Source organism: Malus sylvestris, chromosome 3 (genome assembly GCF_916048215.2).
Source record: "Malus sylvestris chromosome 3, drMalSylv7.2, whole genome shotgun sequence".
Lineage (NCBI taxonomy): Eukaryota > Viridiplantae > Streptophyta > Magnoliopsida > Rosales > Rosaceae > Malus > Malus sylvestris.
Window position 1 is genome coordinate 30,770,714 of NC_062262.1, and position 20,868 is coordinate 30,791,581.

The following is a 20,868-nucleotide window of genomic DNA, read 5'->3' on the forward strand; positions in this document are numbered from 1 at the left end:
AAATCAAACTTTGGGGCAAGGCCCTTTTAGCTTTTTTCCTAGTATTGGGGTTTTTGGGATATGACTTTTATGCTACGTAACACAACATTTATGTTTACAAATATTTTAGTTGTTAAATTTAACTTTCATAATTTTTAAATTTTTTATTTTAATATCAGCCGTTCATTTTCTATATCACTTCCTCTTCGCTTAGAAGTGAGGGATATTAGATTCGAATCTTGTGGATGGCGAATTCACTATCAAATCAGACTGCCCATTGTGTGGTTTAGCTGAACTTTCACTCCCCCTAATGTAAAAGTATCGATATACTAAAAAAAAAAAAAAAACTCAATTCTCAACACTTACCGTAAAAACTCAATTCTCAGAATTACTTTCTTCAAAATGCAGTAAAGAAAGAAATGGAAGAAAAACGAACTCTAACAAAACCGTACTATTAACAATTCCGGTAAGTGGTTCTGATGGACTGGGGAACCAAATCGGACCATACTGAAAATTTTGATCATATTATCGCAACCCAAATAAAAAACCAAACCGGACCAATTATATTCTCAACCCACATATTATATATGGCTAGGTTTTTTGGTAAATCTTATTATTTCAACTTTATTTGGGGCAAGGGTTACTTTCAAACTGAAAAATGTCATTTGCAAATCTTCCCCAAGCAGGTAAGTAGTGCTCGCAATCGATATCTACTTCCAGCAAGTATCTATCGCAGCATGTTTACATTAGAGGAATGGATATGATTCTCATTTCCGTGAATACTGACGACAAAAGAGTATAAACAGAAATAAATACATCTCATATCTTCTCATACCTCTAAAGTCGAAGGTATGCGATTAACGGGGCGGGGGAGGGCGGGAGGTTGTTTATCCTTCGTATAATACACAGCCAGGATCTTTGTACATAGACAAGTAAATAATAAAAAAGCATAAAAACAGGTAAATTGAAGAGAACGGAGAGCAACACAATACCTCAGTTATTCCATTATCTTATAACATTCAGATTATGTTACAGTACATGTATTTATATATGCCCACTCAAGAAGAAAAAATACAGAATGATATCAATCTACATTTGCCTACGAGGTTCAAAACTACTACGTTCACAACCAACGCACAAATAAGGTTCGTCAGTACTTAATTGGATCAAGGGCACATACTTTCCAGCGCTCTCTTTCCTTTGCAATACGACTGAACTTTCCACCTAAGCACCATCATCATCAACAGTATTGACCCTCTCGCATTCGTCTATCCATTCGCTGTATCTGTAATAAAAAAATTATGGTCAAGCAAAAACAGGTAAAGGTAAAGAGAAACTAATTTCAATAAACCCGCTAGCCGTAAAATAATATGAACAAATTCACATCAGTTTCTACTTACATGTCTATTGGTTCGGTCAAAGCTGCATAAACAAACCAAAGAAAGATCAGTAATTATGAATACTTATGGAAGTGGAACAAAAGAAGTTCTAAACAAAATAATCAGTTAAAATCAGAGTTTATTACTTTTTTCTACAACCTAAAGAAACTTTCGATCTAGTTTACCAATGTGAGGTCGATGGACTTTTGATTTAAAATTTCTAATCGAGTTATCCCCAAATTTCCTAATGCCGTCCTTTTCTGTCCATATACCATAACAATCCATACCTTGTGATCAAAACATTCACAAGTCTGTTCAGAAACATATTTCCATTTTGAATTATTTACTTAATCCTCCCTACATCTTGTATGCAGTATTAATTGCTATATCCAAGATTTATACGATAATGAATCAATGATCTTTCCATCCTGTTATACTAACACTACGCATAAGTAGTAAATTAAGACGAGAGTAAAGTATTTGACATACCTGTGACGGTTGTGCTGAAATTCTCTTGGCAAATGCAACAGATAGCCTCGCCAATCAAGTTTTTCAAGTCACTGAAACCAAATAACTTACTTTATTTCAACTCAAGACAAAATGAGAGAAAAATACATGTGCAAGTACGCTACCCAATCAGATGCTAGTTCCGTAAATGAAACACACAAATGGAAAAGGAAATGTAATACAGTGACCCATTATCCACAATGACATACATCAATTTCTCACACCATTTATGAGAGACCACAATTCTCTTACCATAAATGAAACCAGCAGAACTCAACGTCCTAAAAAGATATATATACCAAAACTGGGGAGAAAACAGATTAAATGAAACTTACATGCGGCACTCAACACTGCTCCCATGGTTGCAGAAAGGGCAACAGAAAACTGTATCCAGCTTGTCCGTTCGCTTCCTAGCTGCAGGCTTAGCCTTGGCCTTTCTCTTGCCCATTTCTCAACAAATTTCTGTCCTATCATCATAATTACACCAGTTAGTTCGCATAAAAGATACTAACAAAAACATACAGCAACCTGATCACCTGCGCACCCCACATACATAGATGTTGAATCCCCACTATCATTTTAAGAAACATGATCCAATTAACAATTACACACACTCCGTCTGTGCAAGGGTGTGCCGGGTACGCGTAGAGAGGGTTAAACTATTTCTGGTAAAATGTTTACCGGAATGATGCGAAATTTGCAATGCATGACAAGTACAAGGAGTAGGAGACTACGGGGTCTCCGAAGATATTAAGGCCCTAAAAATCTGTTGAGGGTTGTGATGATTAGTGGTCTTCAAACAAGACTTAATCACCAAACACCATTGAAAATTTGAATTGAAAGAGAAGTGCTTCTTGTTAATTTATATCAAGAACGAATTTTTACAGCAGAAAACATGCTACCCAAATCACAAATTTCGCACTACACGAAATAAAAATAGAAAAACTCTAAAGGGGGTGAAGAAACCTAGAAAATTTACAGTGAAAGAAATAAAATTGAAGTCAGAGAAGGGGAAATTAAGAAACGATGAAGGAAGAAAAGACCCCAAATTTTGACAGCAGCTGAGAATTATGTGTGAATTGAATTAAAGAAACCCTAAAATTACGAACCCTAGAACGGATTTTGAGGAGGGAGAAAGAAAGATTGGTACCTGGGAGTGAGACGACGCACTGCTGAATCGTATGATTGCACCACAAAACACGCTATATTTATTTCCTGCGGAAAAAATAAGGGCTGGTTTCTATTTATATAGGCATACGCTTGCGGCTTTTGCCACGTAAGAAATACTTTTTATTTTTAAAGAGAAAGCCAAATATTTCTAATAATATATTGTCCTGTATAAATTAGGTTGTTCAACGTTAAAAGCATACCTGTTGTAGGTACCTCTGCTTCGGCAGGTTTTATTATTAGAAATCATCACGGTCGATCTCTTGTGAAGGGGTCAAGGAAGTTGGGTCATAACACAATCACTGTTGAGGCTTTGGCCGCTAGGGATGCTCTTCAGATGGCACAATCTCGAGGTTTAAAGAAGGTCAAGATTGAAGGGGATTCGAAGATTGTCATTGAGGCAATCTTGGGAAAGTGCAGCATTCCTTGGCATATTAGGTTATCATTGAAGACATTAAATGGTTGGCCTCTTCTTTTGAATCTATTTCTTGGAATCATATTTTTAGGGAAGCTAATTTTGTAGTTGATGTCATCACCTCCTGTGAACGTGGTTTAGAGAATTTTCATGTCTGGGTGGGATGTGCACCTCAAGCTACTTCTGATGCTTTTTTATTTGACTCTAGGGGGTCTTGGGTGTTCCCGGGATTTTTCCCTCTAGTAATGTTATTTTGGTTTCTCAAAAAAAATAAAAATAAAAATAAAAACGTTAAAAGCATACCTTGAGTAGGGCATGGGTTTCCAAACTAGAGTAGGTCAGAATCCTCTAATCGTGCCCATCATCATTGATCATGCTGTCAGAAATTTTTTTAAATTTTTTTATTTAAAATTGAATATAAATAGTACTTGACGAAAATTAACCGCACGATTTACGATTAAAATATCATCAGGATCCGGTGAGGATCCTTATCAGAGTTGGGATGCACATATTGCTCCAAATCACTCTGCTGGTTTTATTTTTGGTGTATAGTTGGATTTGCTCCTCAATAATTTAAGTGCTTCATTAATAACTTTCTCAAGTTGCACTACGTGATTGGTTTGGTATACGATCACCACCGTAGCATCCCGAAAGTTCTACAAAAGTAACAGAACGGGGGCTGTCCGCAATTCTACCTTGCAATCATTTCCTTTGATGAAGACTTAACTGATCAATGTTTCACCAATAAATCAGTTTAAGGGGTCAAAATTGTGCATACAAATAATTCAGCTGACAACAATGGAAGTTTTCCACGATGGAGAAAAAAGGCGATGGAACAAATTTTTTTGACCAATTGGAAAGTTAACAACCAAGACGTCGTGAGACCAGAGTAGCTCTGTTTGATGAAGGAATTTGTGTCTCGTAATCCGTCGATTTTGTTCTTCATTCTGACCATATGGGGTCTGTGCCTTGTGAATTGAGCTTAGTTTGCATACCCAGCTTGCTTTGTAAACACAAAGTCAATAACTAGGATGCTGGTTCTGCATGGTCCGTTTCCAAATCATCTCCCTCCGTCCGCTTCTTTTTGGGCTTGCGTTTTTTCTGCTTTTGTTTGAGCTTAATTTGATCTTTAACCATCTTTTCCCATGCTTTTCTGTTTTTCTGATAAAGCACCATTGCAGCACGAGCATCTTCAATCTGAAACAACATCCTGAGTTAGACAAAAGTATTCCTACATCATTTGCAACGTTCTAAGTTCGTGAAAAGCTGTTATGAAAAATAATATGCAGCAACAAGCAAGACATGAATAATTCATTTTAAATCTCAGGAAGAAACTGTATCTCTCGCATGAGAAATTAATGAATATAAACCCTGAAATACATCAAGAACGAAGAATAAACTACAGCCACTATGGCACCCAAAACAGGTAATAATATGAGTTATTTTTTGAAGGAAACTAAATTTTAAAAGGAATGTAATTATATATAAGATAGAAATGAATATCAAAATTTTCAAGGATCATGCATTCATCAACTTTTCCTTGGACCACCCAATAGCTCGTGGCACTAAATGAGATACCTGGCCGTAGCAATTTGCAGGAAAATCGAGTTTCATTTGAGATGAAAGTATCTGTCTCTGCTCAAATGGTATGAAAATGCTAACTCATTCTACACAATTGAATTAAAAGAACAATTGGCCAAAACCCAACATGAGCATGTCATCTAAGTTGGGAAGGAAATGTTGGGACAAGAGGTTGGGTTGTATAGCATTGTCCCCTTTGAATTCTGATAAGCCTTGTCACAATTCCATGGAGGTTTTAAAATCGATATCCTAATGCTTAAGATGTTGTAAGGATATTGCAATAAGAAAACAAATTTCTGTGAACTGTATTAAGAAAACGGTCAATAATCATCAATAAAGAATCAAAATACTAACAGGGCAGTGCTCTCCATTTTGGATCTTCACATCAAGAAACTCTGCTGCAAGATGCCGAAGCGCCCTTCTAGACCCTTCCCCCCTGCTTCACCAACCACAGATATCATGAAGACACCTCATAGTAGTTCAAGACGATTGGCCAATTTTAATTTTTAATGAAAGAAAAAATTACCTCATAAAAGGTTCATACTCTAATGTATCCCTGATGTCCCCCTTGGGATGACTTAAAAGCAATGCCTGTTTAAGTCAAATTATCAGATGAAAGAATCAGACATTATTCTCTACAACACTATATTAGAAGGCCAGATACCTTAAGATCATTGCGCAATGCATGGCCCACGAGAATTCTCCCTTTAATCAACTCTGCCACTTTTTTCTGAACAATTCGAAAATCCTTTGCTGTAGATAACAAAGATGCATGAGACGTTCTATAAGAATGATTTTCTATCACTGTAACAAAGATGCTAACATAAAATATCCATTTAAGAAGGATGCCAACAATTTATAATTTCAAACACGAGTTTTAGTGAAAAACATCTGCATTCAGTATATTACAAATTGCAGCATAAATACAAACAAAAGTCAACCTTTTCTCAAGTCTCGGGGACGAATGCCACTTATTTGAGTACGAAAATCAACAACGCGTTCTACTGGGCGAACAAATTCATCATATACAACATTTCCCCACTTATTTACCTGCCAAAAATCCGTACATCAGAAATCAGTGATTCTAACAATTTAAAATACCAAGCATAAGATAATACCAACTACAACATGACAGAAAAAGAGGAGTGAAAGAAAAGGAACAAATAAATACCAGCGTAATGCGTCCAAGGGCGCTTTTGTTTCCTTGACCGACACCAACCATTTCACAATCCATGGCTACTTCATCTGTCAAGCTGTCAAATGGTGCATACCTCGTAAGTTCAGTGCTATGACCACTTAAAGTTAGAGAAACGAAAGGAGCCTCTAGATTTTGCACATAGGAAACCAATATCAAATTCGTGATGTAGTTACTTGCAGTTTCATTCTAGTAAACATGTCTATTTTCCGATGAAAGGATAGAGAGAAACAAAAGATTAAATGTTCCCTACCATTATCCTAAAATTAAAACCCTTGCGCGGTTCAAAATTTCACAAATAGGATTCCATTCTATGTCAATGAGATTTTGCCATTTAAGATGATAACGAAACTAAAAGGTATAGCTTTCGAGATCTCTCTAAAAGTCTAATGGAGATGAAAAAAAAAAAGGTCGCACCCAATGCACAAGGCTCCCGCTTTACGCAGGGTCTGGGAGAGGTGAATGTTGGCTAGCCTTACCCCCATTTTATGGAGAGGCTGCTCCCAAGTCTCGAACCCGAGACCTACCGCTCATGGGCGAAGGCACTTGCCATCACACCAAGTGCGATTAAACGGGTGATTGCAAAGACAATCCGAAACAATTCCACTATTTTCCTAAACAAAAAGAAGAAAATTGCACCTCCCAAGTCCCAACCAACCCAAAAACATTAGTTGTCCGCGGAATTCACATTTAAACAAAACCCAAATAAACACCTAAAAAACAGTTGAAAGTTCTGTTCTTTTATGTTTTCCTGCATTTTCTCAGCAACCAAACACACCATCAAAGCATAAACACGTTCAAATAATCACCTGGAATCATCATTAACTGGATCGAGAGGATTGATACGAGATGGAGAATCGTCATTCAACTCCACATCCAGCCTCTCTTTCCGCTTCCCTGATAATCAAATTCTCAAAAATTAAAAATCTTTGCTTTTATGCTGTTTTCAGAAAACCCAAGAAAAAGGGAAGTGCTTTTTTTATGTTAGGTACCTAAGATTGTTGTTGTTGTTGTTGAGCCATGACTCTTGAGCTTCTGTTGGAGCTGAGCCCAGTTGGGGTTCAGTTGAAGCTGCTGCTGCTGTTTAGGGTTCTTTTTCATCTTCTTTCTTCTGCTGCTGCTGCTGCCGCCGCCGGGAAACACAAGTATGCGATGCGAGAAAAAAATAACGACATCGCATTTTTAGTCGTTTTCTTATATATCCGATTTATAATTTTTTAAGAGTGAAATTTAGAATACGTCGTCGAACTCGAACCCGAGTTTATAATTCATCTCTGAATTAAAATTCCATTAATTTACATCCCTAAATTTAACAAAATGTGTGCTATTGGTTCTAGTTGTTAACGTATGTGGAAAAAATTCTGTTCATGTGGTGTGGCATAAATATAGATCTCAGCACCTTATTTATTATTGTTAGATGAGTTTAAATTTTAAAATATGTATAGTGAATATACATAAATAGTGCACAATTTAGTAAGTCATTGCACCTACGGTCCAAGTAATTGGGAGATAATCAATAGATTTCTTTTTGAGAACAATTCATCATTCCTGAACGCAACATACAACTCTTCGTTGTATTGTACTCTCCTCTTGTGCTTGTTCCTCTCTTCTTCCATACCATGGCAAGTCTTTGTGAAATACCTCTTATGAAAAGAAAAAATAAGACGTTAAGAGACCCTCCTAACCCAACCCTAGACACTAAGATTCTTTTTCAATCCTGCTCTCATTTCGAGTCAAGAGATAGATAAACAGACACATAAATTAACGGAATTTTAGTTTAGGACAAATTCTAAACTTGGGTGCAAGTTCAAGGACAAATTCTAAATTTTACAATTTTTTTAGTTAAGATATTCTACACAAATTCACATTAAGGGGGGAGAGGAGGAAAGATTGAACTTTGAAAGCAGTGAGCTGAAGAAAATGGCTCTAACTGTCAGGCAATTCACCACTTGGATTTATAATTTTAATTCACTATGAATTTCTACCCACACTTTTATTTTAGGACATATTACTTACTTGGTATGTGAATGATAATGAGTAAGTATGAGATGAAACGAGAAATTAGTAGAATTGGATAACCAACTCCCTATGTTAATGAAATACCTTTATTTTTCAGTTATGTCATATTCTAAACATATGGAACCCCACCTACTCTTTCATTTTTCGTTGTTAGTAAACACATTAATAAGAATGATACAAACTCCTTCCCACTTTATTCCTTGTAAGTAAACATGCCCTTAGCTTAGCATCCCCAATTTCATTCGTTCATGTCTTCCCTCCATCTATGCCCTTGCTGTTGGTGAAAGGTGAAAGGTCGTATTTACCCTTGAATGTGATAGAACTATGTTCACGTGACAAGCACGCATCTAGTTTGAACAAAATATAATATTTAGTTATGAGTATGAATATGCTGGAAATTCAGAATTTGAAATCTCATTTGTAAAAAAAAAAAAAAAAAAAAAAAAAAAAAAAAAAGATGGAAACTTTTAAGGGAATATGTGGTTCAAAAACAATGGGACATAAGAAAAGTAAAGATTCCATATCCCAGATATATTCCCTCAATTTATAATTATTCTTGACATTGACATTTACTTTGACTTGCACCACCCAACTTGCCATAAACATTGAGTAATATGCTTTTGGGGAACAATAGCTCATTTTCTACGAATAGCAACAAAGAAAAGAAGGAGAATAACTTTATTAATTTCTTGACAAAATTAAAAGAAATTGAATTGTTGCGGTAAAGACAAATATTAGAAGGATCTATTGGCACCTTTGGAAGCATATGCACACTGCATGGCAAAGATGGGGAGTTTTACATAGACCAAAATGATTGATGATGGATAATCTCAATTATTATTTTTATTAATATTGCGTTTTAGAGATCATAGTGAAGAGTTATGTCATTTCAATGGTCATTTTGGACACATACCCATGAAATAAAGTCATCTTTCTCTAGTGACGAGATTTGGATGTACCAGAAAAACAAATAGGTGAAAGTTAAAGAGTGGAGAGAGAGGTTATGTTTCTATCTATGTATCTTAGGTTCAAAACTCCCTCTCCTAAATTATGTAAAAGTTTCAAACTTTTATCCTAGTAAATTAAATAAAAAGAAAGGGAGAGGTTGGCTGGTGGTGTTTGCTGCCGAGGGTTGTTTGTCAAGGTTGAGACGGTGGGAAAGACCTAAGGGTTGAATTATTTATTTTTTAGTTCAAGTGTTTTAATTCTCTCTCAAAATTAATAAAAAAAAAATTAAACGAATTGACATGCTGCACCAAATGACACGTCAAGTAATTTAGAATTGTCGTCTAAAAATGTGGTCTTTCTAGTAATACCCTAAATATGAATAAGGATAAACCCAATGGCATTATAGCAAAAGAGAATATGGTGTTGGTGTTGTGGCAACCTACATAACATCATTTTCACCCTAGTAAAATCCACAATATAGTATTTAACTAGCTTTGGATCCAAATTAAGGACAAGCACACAAATCACAAAAACTACATTCTAATGTCTAGACAACGGTCGTCGCTATAGTATAAGAGATTGAGCAGAAAAAAAATTTCATCAATAGAACGAAAGAGCGACCACAACTATAAAAGCTCTAATTAACAGATCAAATAACGAACATAAACAAAAAATGTAAGCAATTATATAAAGACAAAAAATCGAAATGAATTGCCACCGACCTCGAGACCAATAAGAAAGGATGGCAAGTTAAATTATCAAATTATGAATGTATGTAATTAATTATGCAGTCCATTTTAATGGGTAAAATTAGTGACACACAGACAAGCACCCACAAAGGCAGAGAGACAGAAGGTTTCAAGTGCAAAAGATGCAAAACCCAAAAAGCAGCTGCCTCCTGCAGCAGGTATAAATACTCGGACAAACCCTTTCTCTAATCCCTAGCTTTCTTCTTCTCTCTGTCTCTGCAAGTTTAATCGAGAAAATGGGAAGAGGAAAGTTCAAGGGCAAGCCCACCGGCCGCCGCCAGTTCTCCACTCACGAAGAGATGGGTATTAATCATCTCCCTCTTTCTCTATCTGTTTCTCCATGTGGTTCAAACAATTGACCGTCGTGATTTTATATGTATATCTATGTGTATGGGCATGTGTATGCACAGGGTCTCAGTTGTTTGTGCTAATTTTTAGATCTAGATTGATTTGTGAACATTTTAGTTATTTTTAGCGTGGAATTTCGGCTAGGCAATTCTTATTGTAAATTTGAAAAGCTCGTAATTTTTTCGTGAAAGTTTGTTTCTTTTTTTGAAGAATATTTTGGTCATTCCATAGTTCAGCTTAGGAGGAGTAGTTTATTGGATAACCTCTGTAAGAAAACGAAAACGAAAACTTGTTCTAAGTGGTTGCTTCTAGCTTATTGGTAGTGGGTTGGCTTGAAGACTATTTTGTTGATTTCGGCATGCGTGTTCTTTTTGTTTTCACTCGGCTTAATGTTTGGAATCTGGACCAGTAAATTGGATAACTGTCGTAAGAAATAGAACATGATAACTTGTTCAAAGTGGTTGCTTCTAGCTTATTGGTAATGATTTGCCTTGGAATTTGCAATATAAGCTAGAGTATCACTCGTGTTCGCCTGAAACTTGGGATTGTTAATTGGATAAGTGAATCTATGGGTAATTAATTCCTAGTTAGGGTTGGTGCATGAATGATGAATCCCTCTTGAGGTTATCCTGTGAAAACATTCTCAGTCAAATTTCACTTCCCCACTACTTTTGCTTGAAAAATCCATGAGTTTGTACGGACAATTTTGAAATTTACACCAAATTAAAGAATATATGAAGTTTAACTGTTGATTGAGTTAAAGTATATGTCAGACTAGGAAAGAATGTTTCCCTCCACTATGTTAATTCTACTCATGTTTCTCTTGGATGGCTTTATCGGTTTATATGAGAAAAAAGAATTTAGATTTTTTATTATATTTTATTTAATTTTTTATCAATAATCAAGGTTTGTTGTTTATGATATTTTAGTTGTATTACGAGTTTACCAGTTGTACTCGTGAAGACTGTATGAAGTTAACGATTTGTGAGTTTGTATATTTGGGTGATGTTAACAATATCGGTTTCACTTAAGTCTCAGACATTTTTCTTAATGTCAAATTATATTTATAATTGGTAAAGTTGTTTCAAATGCTTTTGAACTTTCATCTGCTATGTTTGACTCAGCTTGCCTTTGTGTCTATACTTCACATGATTGCAGTTGCTGGTTCCTCTGCCCGTCCACGTGGTTTTAAAAGGGTAATAATCTGTCCCTTGTCCCTTTGTATTACACTTTTCCCATATGATTTAATTGAAGACATCGCACTTTTCAAGCTGCCGTCATGATTCTCAAATTTAGAGACGAGGGTTTCAATAGGCTTTTATAGTATTTTGTTTGAACATGCATACGTACACAGAACAGATGCATGTAAAGTGTATAGGTGCTCATTATGCAGAGTTTGCATTGATGAGACTACATGGAATTGGAATGTTAAACTAATGCACTGAAGACATGTATATTGACTTAATCATGTTTCATATCTGTCATTGTATCAAAAGATGTTATTTTAGCAGAAGTCACAGAATCAAGTTGTTCTGTAACCCAAACTTTCTGGCTGATAAGAATCTTATGAATCATGGCTGAACCAACCAAAGGCAATAGGACTGCATCTGTTGTGGATGCCTCTAAGCATTACATGTTTCAAAGGATTACCATGTGAAACAAAGTTTTCTTTGCCCTCTTGGGCATGTCTCCCTTTGGAAGTTATGGACTGCTGCATTCTTTTTAAGGACTGCTGTCAGCCCATTGACCGAAAACCCATAAGAGATATGTCCCTAATATGAATCTCATATAAATAAGGCCGAATTCTGATTTTGGTTCCTGTAAAGCTCACATCTGGCCATAACGAGTTTGTCGAAGAAATTGACAAAATTATTTCATTGTCCTGAAGTTGCAACAATTAGTAAGCTACATGCTTAAATTTGAAAATTTTACCAAAATCATATTCTTCTTTATAAATAAAAAAGAATTCTTAATATAAATTGCTCATGGAGTAGCATATTATAGTTTTCCTCCTTTTGGGGTCGAGCTCTAAACAGTCAATAAGTTCTCTTGATTTGCTTCTATTGTAGGCTGGCATTGGGAGTAGGACCTTCAGTCTTTGATCCCGTGAAACACACACATTAAACTTAAAGTAAGAATGACATGGTGGGCCATGAATGTAGGAAACTATTAAGTGCTTAGTTTCCAAATATGAGATTACTTTCCAACAATTCATGTAAGAGTACTTTGAAAGAAGCAAATCAGTATACTATGGTTAGATATTAGCTAAAATAACATGGGTATAGATAGTTTCATGTAGTAATTTTGCTTGATTACCATTTTAAGAAAGAGAACTTTTTTGTGTCATTGATATCATTGTTTGCAACGTATGATTGAGCTATATAGTGGCTGTGTTGATTATATCTACCTTGCCCCATCTGTTACTGTTTCTCCCTCTTTCTCTCGCATATGGGTGACTTTAAGTTTTGTGCTATTGCTGGGTATTAAGGGTGCGTTTGTTGCATCAGACTATCTTGGACTGAACTAATTTCAGGGACTAAGCTGGACTAGCTTAAAATAAAAAATATAAATAACCTATGCTATATCAACCAACATCAAAATTTCAACCAAATTTGACCTTATCATGCCTAACTCCAACAATTTTCATCATAATATATTTATCCAACACTCCCTAAGGATGCCCATTTTGAACTTTTCCAGCAATAGGAGTATTCCAAGTAATTCCTTAACAAGTTTCCAAACTCCAAATTCAAACAACATATTACACTTATATCTCAGTTTCAAATTCTGGAAAATATAAAAATACACAAAACAATTATGCAAGCAACATCTATTGACCGTACTTTCCTGGAAGCCTAAAAAATTGACTCCACAAAAAATTATTCAAAACCCAGTCACAATCACAATCACGATAATTTATCTCAAAATTCAGCCTCAATCACACTTAGCAAGCCTCAGCCAAACTTAGCCATAGTTCTCTCAGACATTTCATCAAACACCTCCTGGGCACTTTCCAAATCACCCTTCTGCACATGCCCATTGATCAATTGAATTCACAATCAGCAATGACTATATTTTCATTCCCTTGGTAATGAATTTCTTTCTCATTGGTCATGAATTCACAATCATACCACATCAAAATCAAATTCAAGTGGAGAAATTGAAAACTGTAAGCTAAAAAAGGAGAAGCTCTCACCATTTTTTGGTAACTGCGGCGATCTTGGCGAGCTTGTCCTGGTTCAGAGACGACACGGGGAAGGATAGTGAGGATTTAGCAGCGGTGGATTCGGAAAGGCTGAGATTGCTTCGTGAATGCTCAAGAGTCGTGGGCTGAGATTGCTTCGTGAATGGTGGAGGATTGTGCAGCTTGTGTGCGGTGCTCAAAAGCCACAACCATGGCGATTTTGCTGAGAGAGAGTGTGTGTGTGTGAATTGAACGAAGAAGAAAGGAAGGGAGTCAGTGGATTGTTTTTCAATTTTTGTTTGAGGTCTGAGATTAGGCTTTTGGGTGGGATAGTGAAGGCCCAAGGGAGTGGGCGAAGGTGCGAAGGAGAACGGAGAGGGTGAAGGGGCGAAGGAGAAAGGAGACGACGAGGGATCAACGGCGGGGGAGAGAACGGGATTAGCAGTCCGCTCGAAATCGATGGGCCTTGCTAAGAACGTTTAGCGAAGCGTTCAGTCGGGGCGAGTCCCCGTTAATGTCATTAAAACTAGTCCAGTGTGGACAACAAACACCGGATTGGACAAACACTTAATGTAGGCTAGTCCAATGACCCCTAAGAAGGTCAAACAAACACGCCCTAAAGGTATATTTCTTTGATATTCTCAGGAAGAAGCCGAAGAGAAGGAAGAAGTAGAGTCTGAAGAGGAATCAGAAGAAGAACAGGAAGAATCCGAAGTCAGTATACTCATTATTTCTATTACATTCTTCTTTATATTGAACTATTCCATTGTTGATTTGGAAGCATCTGTGTTTCTTATTAGTTCCTACTTGTACCTTACTGCAATTTTGGCTGTGTTAACAGAAACGGAAAGGCACTCAGGGAATTATTGAAATTGAGAATCCCAATCTAGTAAAACCAAAGAATGTGAAGGCTAAAAATGTCGATGTAAGGTGGTGAAGAGAATTTTTACATATTTGCAGTATGAACTCATTATAGTAATTATTTTCTGTTATCCTTGTTGCAGATTGAGAAAACGACTGAACTCTCAAGGCGTGAAAGGTATGCAATGTTCCTCACCTCCTGTACATTCAATATGGAACAAGTTCCGTGCCAAGTATCTAAGCAGTGCCTAAATTGTGAAACAAAATCTTGCTTCCTCATTGATGATTCTTCTATCCCATTTTTCTTCAGTTTTCTTTTCACATATTTATTACTCTTTAATATCAAATATATATGGTTATTAATTCATCTTTCATACGACTGTCAGTTGAGCATGAGGCTTTAATAGTAGCATCTGGTTCTATCTCTAAGCACCAGAAGTATCCTACATTATCTAGGCTGACCTGGTTTTTTTTTTCTCCAGTTTCTAGCTTTAGTGTTCATGTCACACAGGCAAAAGAGACCACCAGAATTTGTTCAGCGTATGAAGCTTTTGATCAAGCCCTTAAAACATTTAACTCATCACTTTGTTTTAAGTGTTCTGAACCATGGGGGAAGTGGAATTTTATACATAATTTGTCAAAAATGAACTTTAGAGGGGTAAATTATAATTTGTTTTGTAGATTATATTCACCAGTCGCACTCTTGGACAAAATAATAGTTTTGTCAAAAGTTATGTTTTGTTGAAAGGATTTAGGAAAATGGTGGATAATGTGAATTTATTTTTCATTTTAAGAATTGAAATATGTTTGTCATGTTATGGCTCATGCTTTGGCATTCTGCTTGTCATTTCGTGTGCTTTGGTAATTATTGGTACTGGATGTTATTCTCATAGTTTTATGCTTCCCAATAGTACTTTTGATGGTTGATCCTCCTTGAGATCACGAAATTATTAGCTGCAGTTTTTGTATTTCCATACAATTGATTTTTCGAAAGCTCATGATCAATATTTTCAATTTGGTTGTCCTTGGAGTCAAATATTTGAGTGATCCAAGGTTAAATATTGCGTCAACTTAATGTCCATCCGTTGCAGAGAGGAGATAGAGAAGCAAAAGGCTCATGAGCGGTACATGAGGTTGCAGGAACAGGGAAAAACAGAACAAGCAAAAAAGGATTTAGGTAATGTGGGAAATTGACCAAATTCTAGCCTCATTTTGGCAGTTGAGTTGAATTATATTAGGCATGCAATGATATGCCAACTAAATTTTCTAAATTAGCATACACAAAACAGGGGTTAAGATATTTTGCTGGAAAAGTCGTATTTTATCTAGTATTTATATTTCCTTGCTGATATGTTAGTCCACTTATTGGTGAATAGATTGTTCAACTGAGGTGGTGAGGTCTTGTGTTTACCAGTTTTAGTGAGTATTAGAGATTATATGGGAGACCACTGTGTGTTGCTAGCCCTCTGAAACTTCTGTTTCTGGAACTTTGTAAGGGTTTTGGAATTTTTGTCTATGTTTTCGCTGACTTACAGTCTTACAGTGTAGTTTGGTGGTGTTGAGTATCGATCTGATCGTGTAACCCAGCTGGGTTCTAAATGCTTTTGGTTATTATGAAGATGAATGTCCTCAAATTGCTCCATTTTCCATATTTGCTATCCATTATGGTTTTCTGGCATCAAGATTCAGGATATAGGGATAATTTCTCAATACGTTTGCTACCTTTATTTTGTGCATGTGTCACTTGACAATATGGTCTGACCCTGTATATCTATTTGGGCCAGTAGTTTATTTTCATGTACATCGTCTCTGTTGCCATTCTTTCATTCTTTAATTTAAATTGTACTTGCAGAACGCTTAGCCATGATTCGCCAACAAAGGGCTGAGGCTGCTAAGAAGCGAGAGGAGGAAAAGGCTGGTGTGTACCCCTGATTCAACATTATTCTTTTTGTTCCCGTTTGTGATACTCCTCTGCCTTTCATTGTCTAATTGTTCGAAATCTCAAGAATCCTTTTTCTTTTTCTCCTTACCGAAAATGGTCTATGATTTTTTCAGCTAAAGAGCAGAAAAAAGGCGAGGGACGCAAGTGAAATAAAGTTATGGAGATGTCAAGTAATTGAATTGGGCTGCTTTCTTTTTAATGTTTGACCTTTTTATCCGTATTATCTGTATCCCAAGCTAACTCAAATTACCAAAGTTTCACTTTCTTATTTCACATTACTAGTGTATTTGTTCAGGGTATGGAATTTGTTCGTATTTATTGGGAACCTGGTTTGGGGAAAAGAAAACATTTTTGGTCATCTAAACTTTTGACATCGAAATAATCGCTATACAGGTTTTGGTTGAGGTTGAGTTGAGCACACAAGGAGTAGCCCTTGTGATTATTTCTTGTTCAACTCACTCTTCACTGTATCTTTTGCCTTGCAGAAATTGTGTTGGTGAGTTGTTCAAAGCAAACTTGCTGTTTCAGGTACCTAATGCTCCTTTCAGTTTACAAGTGAGTATTTTGATAGCCCAGTTTTCTTCAATAATCCAGACTACGGGAAAGGAACGGTCATGGTTGAATTGAGAAAATACTATTTTTGTTTACTTGCCAATCTAATGGATATAAGTCAGGATTACCCAGTAGTGCAGTCCGGACATCTCTCTCTGGACCCTCCAACCTTTTAACCTAAGTTTCAATCAATGCCATGGTGGTTCTTTTTCTAAACAAATGTGAGAACAAAGAATCTATGAGGTTTAGGATAAGTGAGCTTGTAAATGATTGAAATGGAAAGCATAGAAGTCGTGGTCCTAGGGTTTTCAACAGGCACCATATATTTCGATCTTCGATTTTCAGTTATGGAGGGTGAAAGAATCTGGTCCTAAACCACTGTTTAAGCAAATTTCAGGCTGGAGAAGGAAGATGGAAGATACCTTAATCTCTGATTTGGTATGTTTTGGCTTCAGTGGCTGCATGATCCACAAACCTTTCAAAACCATTATATTTATGAATGAATGAATGAATGTCTCTCAAATTTTAGAATGTGTTTGTGCTTTTGTTTTTGTTTTTTGAAAGTTGGAAATTAGAAATTAGAAAGTTGGAAATTGAAAGCAAATGCTTTTGTTTTTTGTTTCTTTGATTGACAGGACGATTTCAAACTTAGAACCTCTTCTAGCATTAAGAAGATATATAGCACTAGATCACGACTTAGCTACTCTGTTTTTTTTTTTTTTTTAGGTTGTATTATAGTTGTCTCCAACTGATTAAGAGCATTGACTCGTGCACTTGAGACCTCATATTTGACTCTCCCTCGTCAATATTGCATCTATAAAAACAAACAAGAAACTTGTTATATTTTGTTTTTCATCAGTATAATTAGCCTCAATTGTGTTTAGTAAGGTGTTAGTGAAGATTTTGGTGGAACGTTATACTTTGTTAGGGTCCAACATGGATTGAACAATTATGTTTAATTTAATAATATATATATATATATATATATATATATATATATATATATATATATATATATATATATAGGTATGTAGTATGTATAACTTATTGCAGTTAAAAAATTTTTTTTTAGCTAAAATGGTCATTGAAATTGACATGACTCCTCACTTCAATCTTTGACAATGAAAATCAATAGAATTAGTCCTGATTTTGTTTACTGTGAATCTTTGGTTCTTAAAAAAATCTGTCAATATTCTCGTTAAGTAGATGAGTTGGTTTGACACAAATAATCTTAAAAAGGTGATCATGAGGTCTTTCATATGACAATTTAACGATGATATTTGACAAATTTTTTACGGAATGACTAAAATAATTTACAGTTAACAAACTCATAGACTATGAGCTTGTTTGGATGTGCTTTTAAAATGATTGAAAGCGCTTTTAGAAAAAATCTTTTTGGGTTCCAAAAACACTTAAAGTGCTTTTTCAGGATTTACTTGCATTTTTACTAAGGATAAGTTTTTAAAACATTTTCATCAAAAGCGCTTTCAGTCATTGTTTCATCAAAAGCGCTTTCAATCATTGTAAAAGCATATCCAAACGAGCTCTATGTCTATCAATTTTCATTGTCAATGACCAAAATAACGAGTAGTACCAATCGATTGGACCATTTTGGATTAAAAAAAATCTTCAAAAATCGTATGAACAGTGTTATGGGTTTGGATGCAACTCTTAAACCCAAATTTCATGACATGATTATAATAATTAAATTTTGGAGTAGTTAGGCTGCCTAAGAAAGGAAGAGAAAAGAAAAGACAGGAATTCTAGTGTTCTTTCTGTGTATGGTTAAACTTAAAGTAGAGGTAATCAGACTCTTGATTAATCATGATTTTTTTGTTCTGTTTTGGTAAACTTGATTAATCATGATTTTTAATTCATTATTTGACTCTTTCACCACTTAAAGCTAATTCCTAAAGATGGTTTGGATTAAAAATAATCTATTTAAATTTAGAGGGTTTAGGGCAGGTTTGGTATCCTATTAAAATAAATTTATTATTTCTTAAAATATTTTTTAAGAACATCACTTAAGAATATATATATTTTTTTTAACAAACGATATTATCTATACTCGAGGAGGGGGTGGACACAATGAGCTAGTAATAATGTGATTCAAATTCGTTTTTTAAGATTCAAAAACTTATTTGGTATGAGATTCAAAATTGTTTTTAAAATTTAACAATAAAAAAAAAAATTCATCTCACAATGGAATCGGTAACATCAATTGGACATAGAAATCCAAAGAGAGATGGGAAAAAGTGGAGAGAGAGAGAATATCGTAGGAAAGACAAAGAGAGCATCGAATGAGAGGAGGATAAAGAGAAAAAAAAGGAGAAAGAAATAGGAGAGAAGTGTTGGAGTAGAGAGAAAGAAATATAAAAAAACAGAGCGCATCAAATATTTGGAGAGAAAAAAGTATTGGGTATGAGTTTAAAAACTCTAAAAATTCATTTTTGATATTTGAGTTTAGGTTTTTTTTTTTTTTTTTTTTTTACATAATTCTACCAAACAAATATTCAAAGCCTAAAACTTGAAAGTTATTTTTGAGTTTAAAAATACTTGAATATCAAACAGATCTTTAGAAATTAATCATATATCTTAGTAGAGTATAATTGGTGGGGTAATTGTGGTGGTTTCATCAAATTATGCAAAGAGTCTAATCATATCTTTATAAATGGGGTTGTTGATTTAATTTAAAGATGACATGAATAACAGGTTTAGTAGGTTTTGGAATCATTCTCATTCTTGAGTTTCTCGTGTTTACTAAAATATAGATGTTTAGAATCAGTTCAGAGTATTGTCGTACAATATGCATTTTTCTCATCTCCATACCACGTAAATAAACATGTCTTCGTCTTCTAACGTTTTCTGTGTTTGCTAATGCACATGGAGTTAGAGAAAGTGTGAGGTTTCCTTTAAATTTCATAATCAAATATTTGAAAACTGTGATTAAGGTCAATTGAGGGGACTGCTTGATCTAATTTTCTTTCCTTACTTCCCGCATTCCAAAATTCTCCAATTCATTATTTTTTTCCATTCATGTTAAGTAAACATGTCATAATCATTCAGTACTACGATCTGTTAGTATTCATCTTCACTTGTAATTGAAAGGTCTTAGATTCGAATCTCATGGATGACGAATTCGATACCAAATTAGGTTGTCTATTGTGTAGTTTAGCCGACTCTCTCATTCCATTAGTGTAAAATATACCGTTGTACTAAAAAAATAGTAGACGTGTCATAAAATTCATAGTTTAATACTCCAACATCAGGAAAATAATTGTACAGACTTTTCTTCTGCAAACCCTTTAATATTTTTGTTGCTTTGTTCTTTTTTCGTTTAGTCCCTCCAAAAGCTACAGAAAAAAAAGTAACGCATGAAAGAATTTGAGTGCGAAAATTATTTCCCTTAATTATAACCAAAGAACAAGATATAAAGAAGTTTAAGCTTAATGAGCCCACATGACAAAAGAGAATGGACCACATGACAATAGCAGCAATTTATTTCCGTATGAAAAATTGTGAGGAATATTCTTCGTTTTGAACCTTCAATTTCTTTCTTATCTTGTAATCTTTGTTGAAATTTTTGAATGATGTGACATTCTGTATACATTTACAGTAACATTTCGTGTCAATGAAATAAAAATATGTATACATTTTTGTTCACGTATTATTATTTCATTAACATACGATGTCACATGACGATGTATCTGTATCCTCTAATTTATTCTCATATCTCTCTCTGATTTTTTTGCATACCACATTAGAAAAAAGTTGTGATAAGGGGAGTCAAAAACCTTAACGATTTATGATTTCAAAGCACGTTTCTGAGCTCTGACCAAAATTGAAAGTAAAATAGGATCACACACTTCTGACCTAAAAACCAAAACGGCGGCTTGGTGAAGAGGATGACTTATAGAGAATAAGAAGCACAACAATAACGTTTTTGTTTTTAAGTTTCCGTCTCTTTTCGTGGATGATTAGGTCAACAATTCTACATATTTTGTATTAGTTAATGAGTTGGAAGTGGGTTTTATTGGTTACC

General features: G+C 35.0%; 3 protein-coding genes across 4 annotated transcripts; 1 reads left to right on the plus strand and 2 right to left on the minus strand.

The window, feature by feature from the left end:
• Positions 1–958: 958 nt before the first annotated feature.
• Positions 959–3,118, minus strand: LOC126615681 (transcription elongation factor 1 homolog). 2 transcript variants are annotated; one of them, XM_050283552.1, is made up of 5 exons: positions 3,016–3,118; positions 2,201–2,332; positions 1,848–1,918; positions 1,380–1,401; positions 959–1,264 (listed from the first exon to the last, which is right to left on the minus strand). In XM_050283552.1, exons 2-5 carry the CDS (start codon positions 2,311–2,313, stop codon positions 1,204–1,206), a joined length of 267 nt encoding a protein of 88 aa, XP_050139509.1. In that variant the 5' UTR covers positions 2,314–2,332; positions 3,016–3,118; the 3' UTR covers positions 959–1,203. The 2 variants fall into 2 exon arrangements, with proteins under 2 accessions (XP_050139509.1, XP_050139510.1); XM_050283553.1 differs by having other exon boundaries at positions 2,201–2,327; positions 3,016–3,114.
• A 1,018-nt stretch (positions 3,119–4,136) lies between these two features.
• Positions 4,137–7,405, minus strand: LOC126617157 (uncharacterized; the record flags this gene model as incomplete). Its single annotated transcript, XM_050285198.1, has 8 exons — positions 4,137–4,644; positions 5,383–5,464; positions 5,555–5,619; positions 5,693–5,781; positions 5,970–6,078; positions 6,200–6,281; positions 7,033–7,120; positions 7,216–7,405. Coding segments are annotated over 8 exons (876 nt in total), but the record flags the coding sequence as incomplete, so codon positions are not given.
• A 2,618-nt stretch (positions 7,406–10,023) lies between these two features.
• Positions 10,024–16,632, plus strand: LOC126615772 (uncharacterized). The gene is made up of 8 exons (XM_050283670.1): positions 10,024–10,242; positions 11,446–11,483; positions 14,117–14,185; positions 14,313–14,396; positions 14,476–14,510; positions 15,424–15,509; positions 16,185–16,250; positions 16,388–16,632. The coding sequence occupies exons 1-8, from the start codon at positions 10,176–10,178 to the stop codon at positions 16,420–16,422; spliced, it is 480 nt and encodes a 159-aa protein (XP_050139627.1). The 5' UTR covers positions 10,024–10,175; the 3' UTR covers positions 16,423–16,632.
• Positions 16,633–20,868: the final 4,236 nt, after the last annotated feature.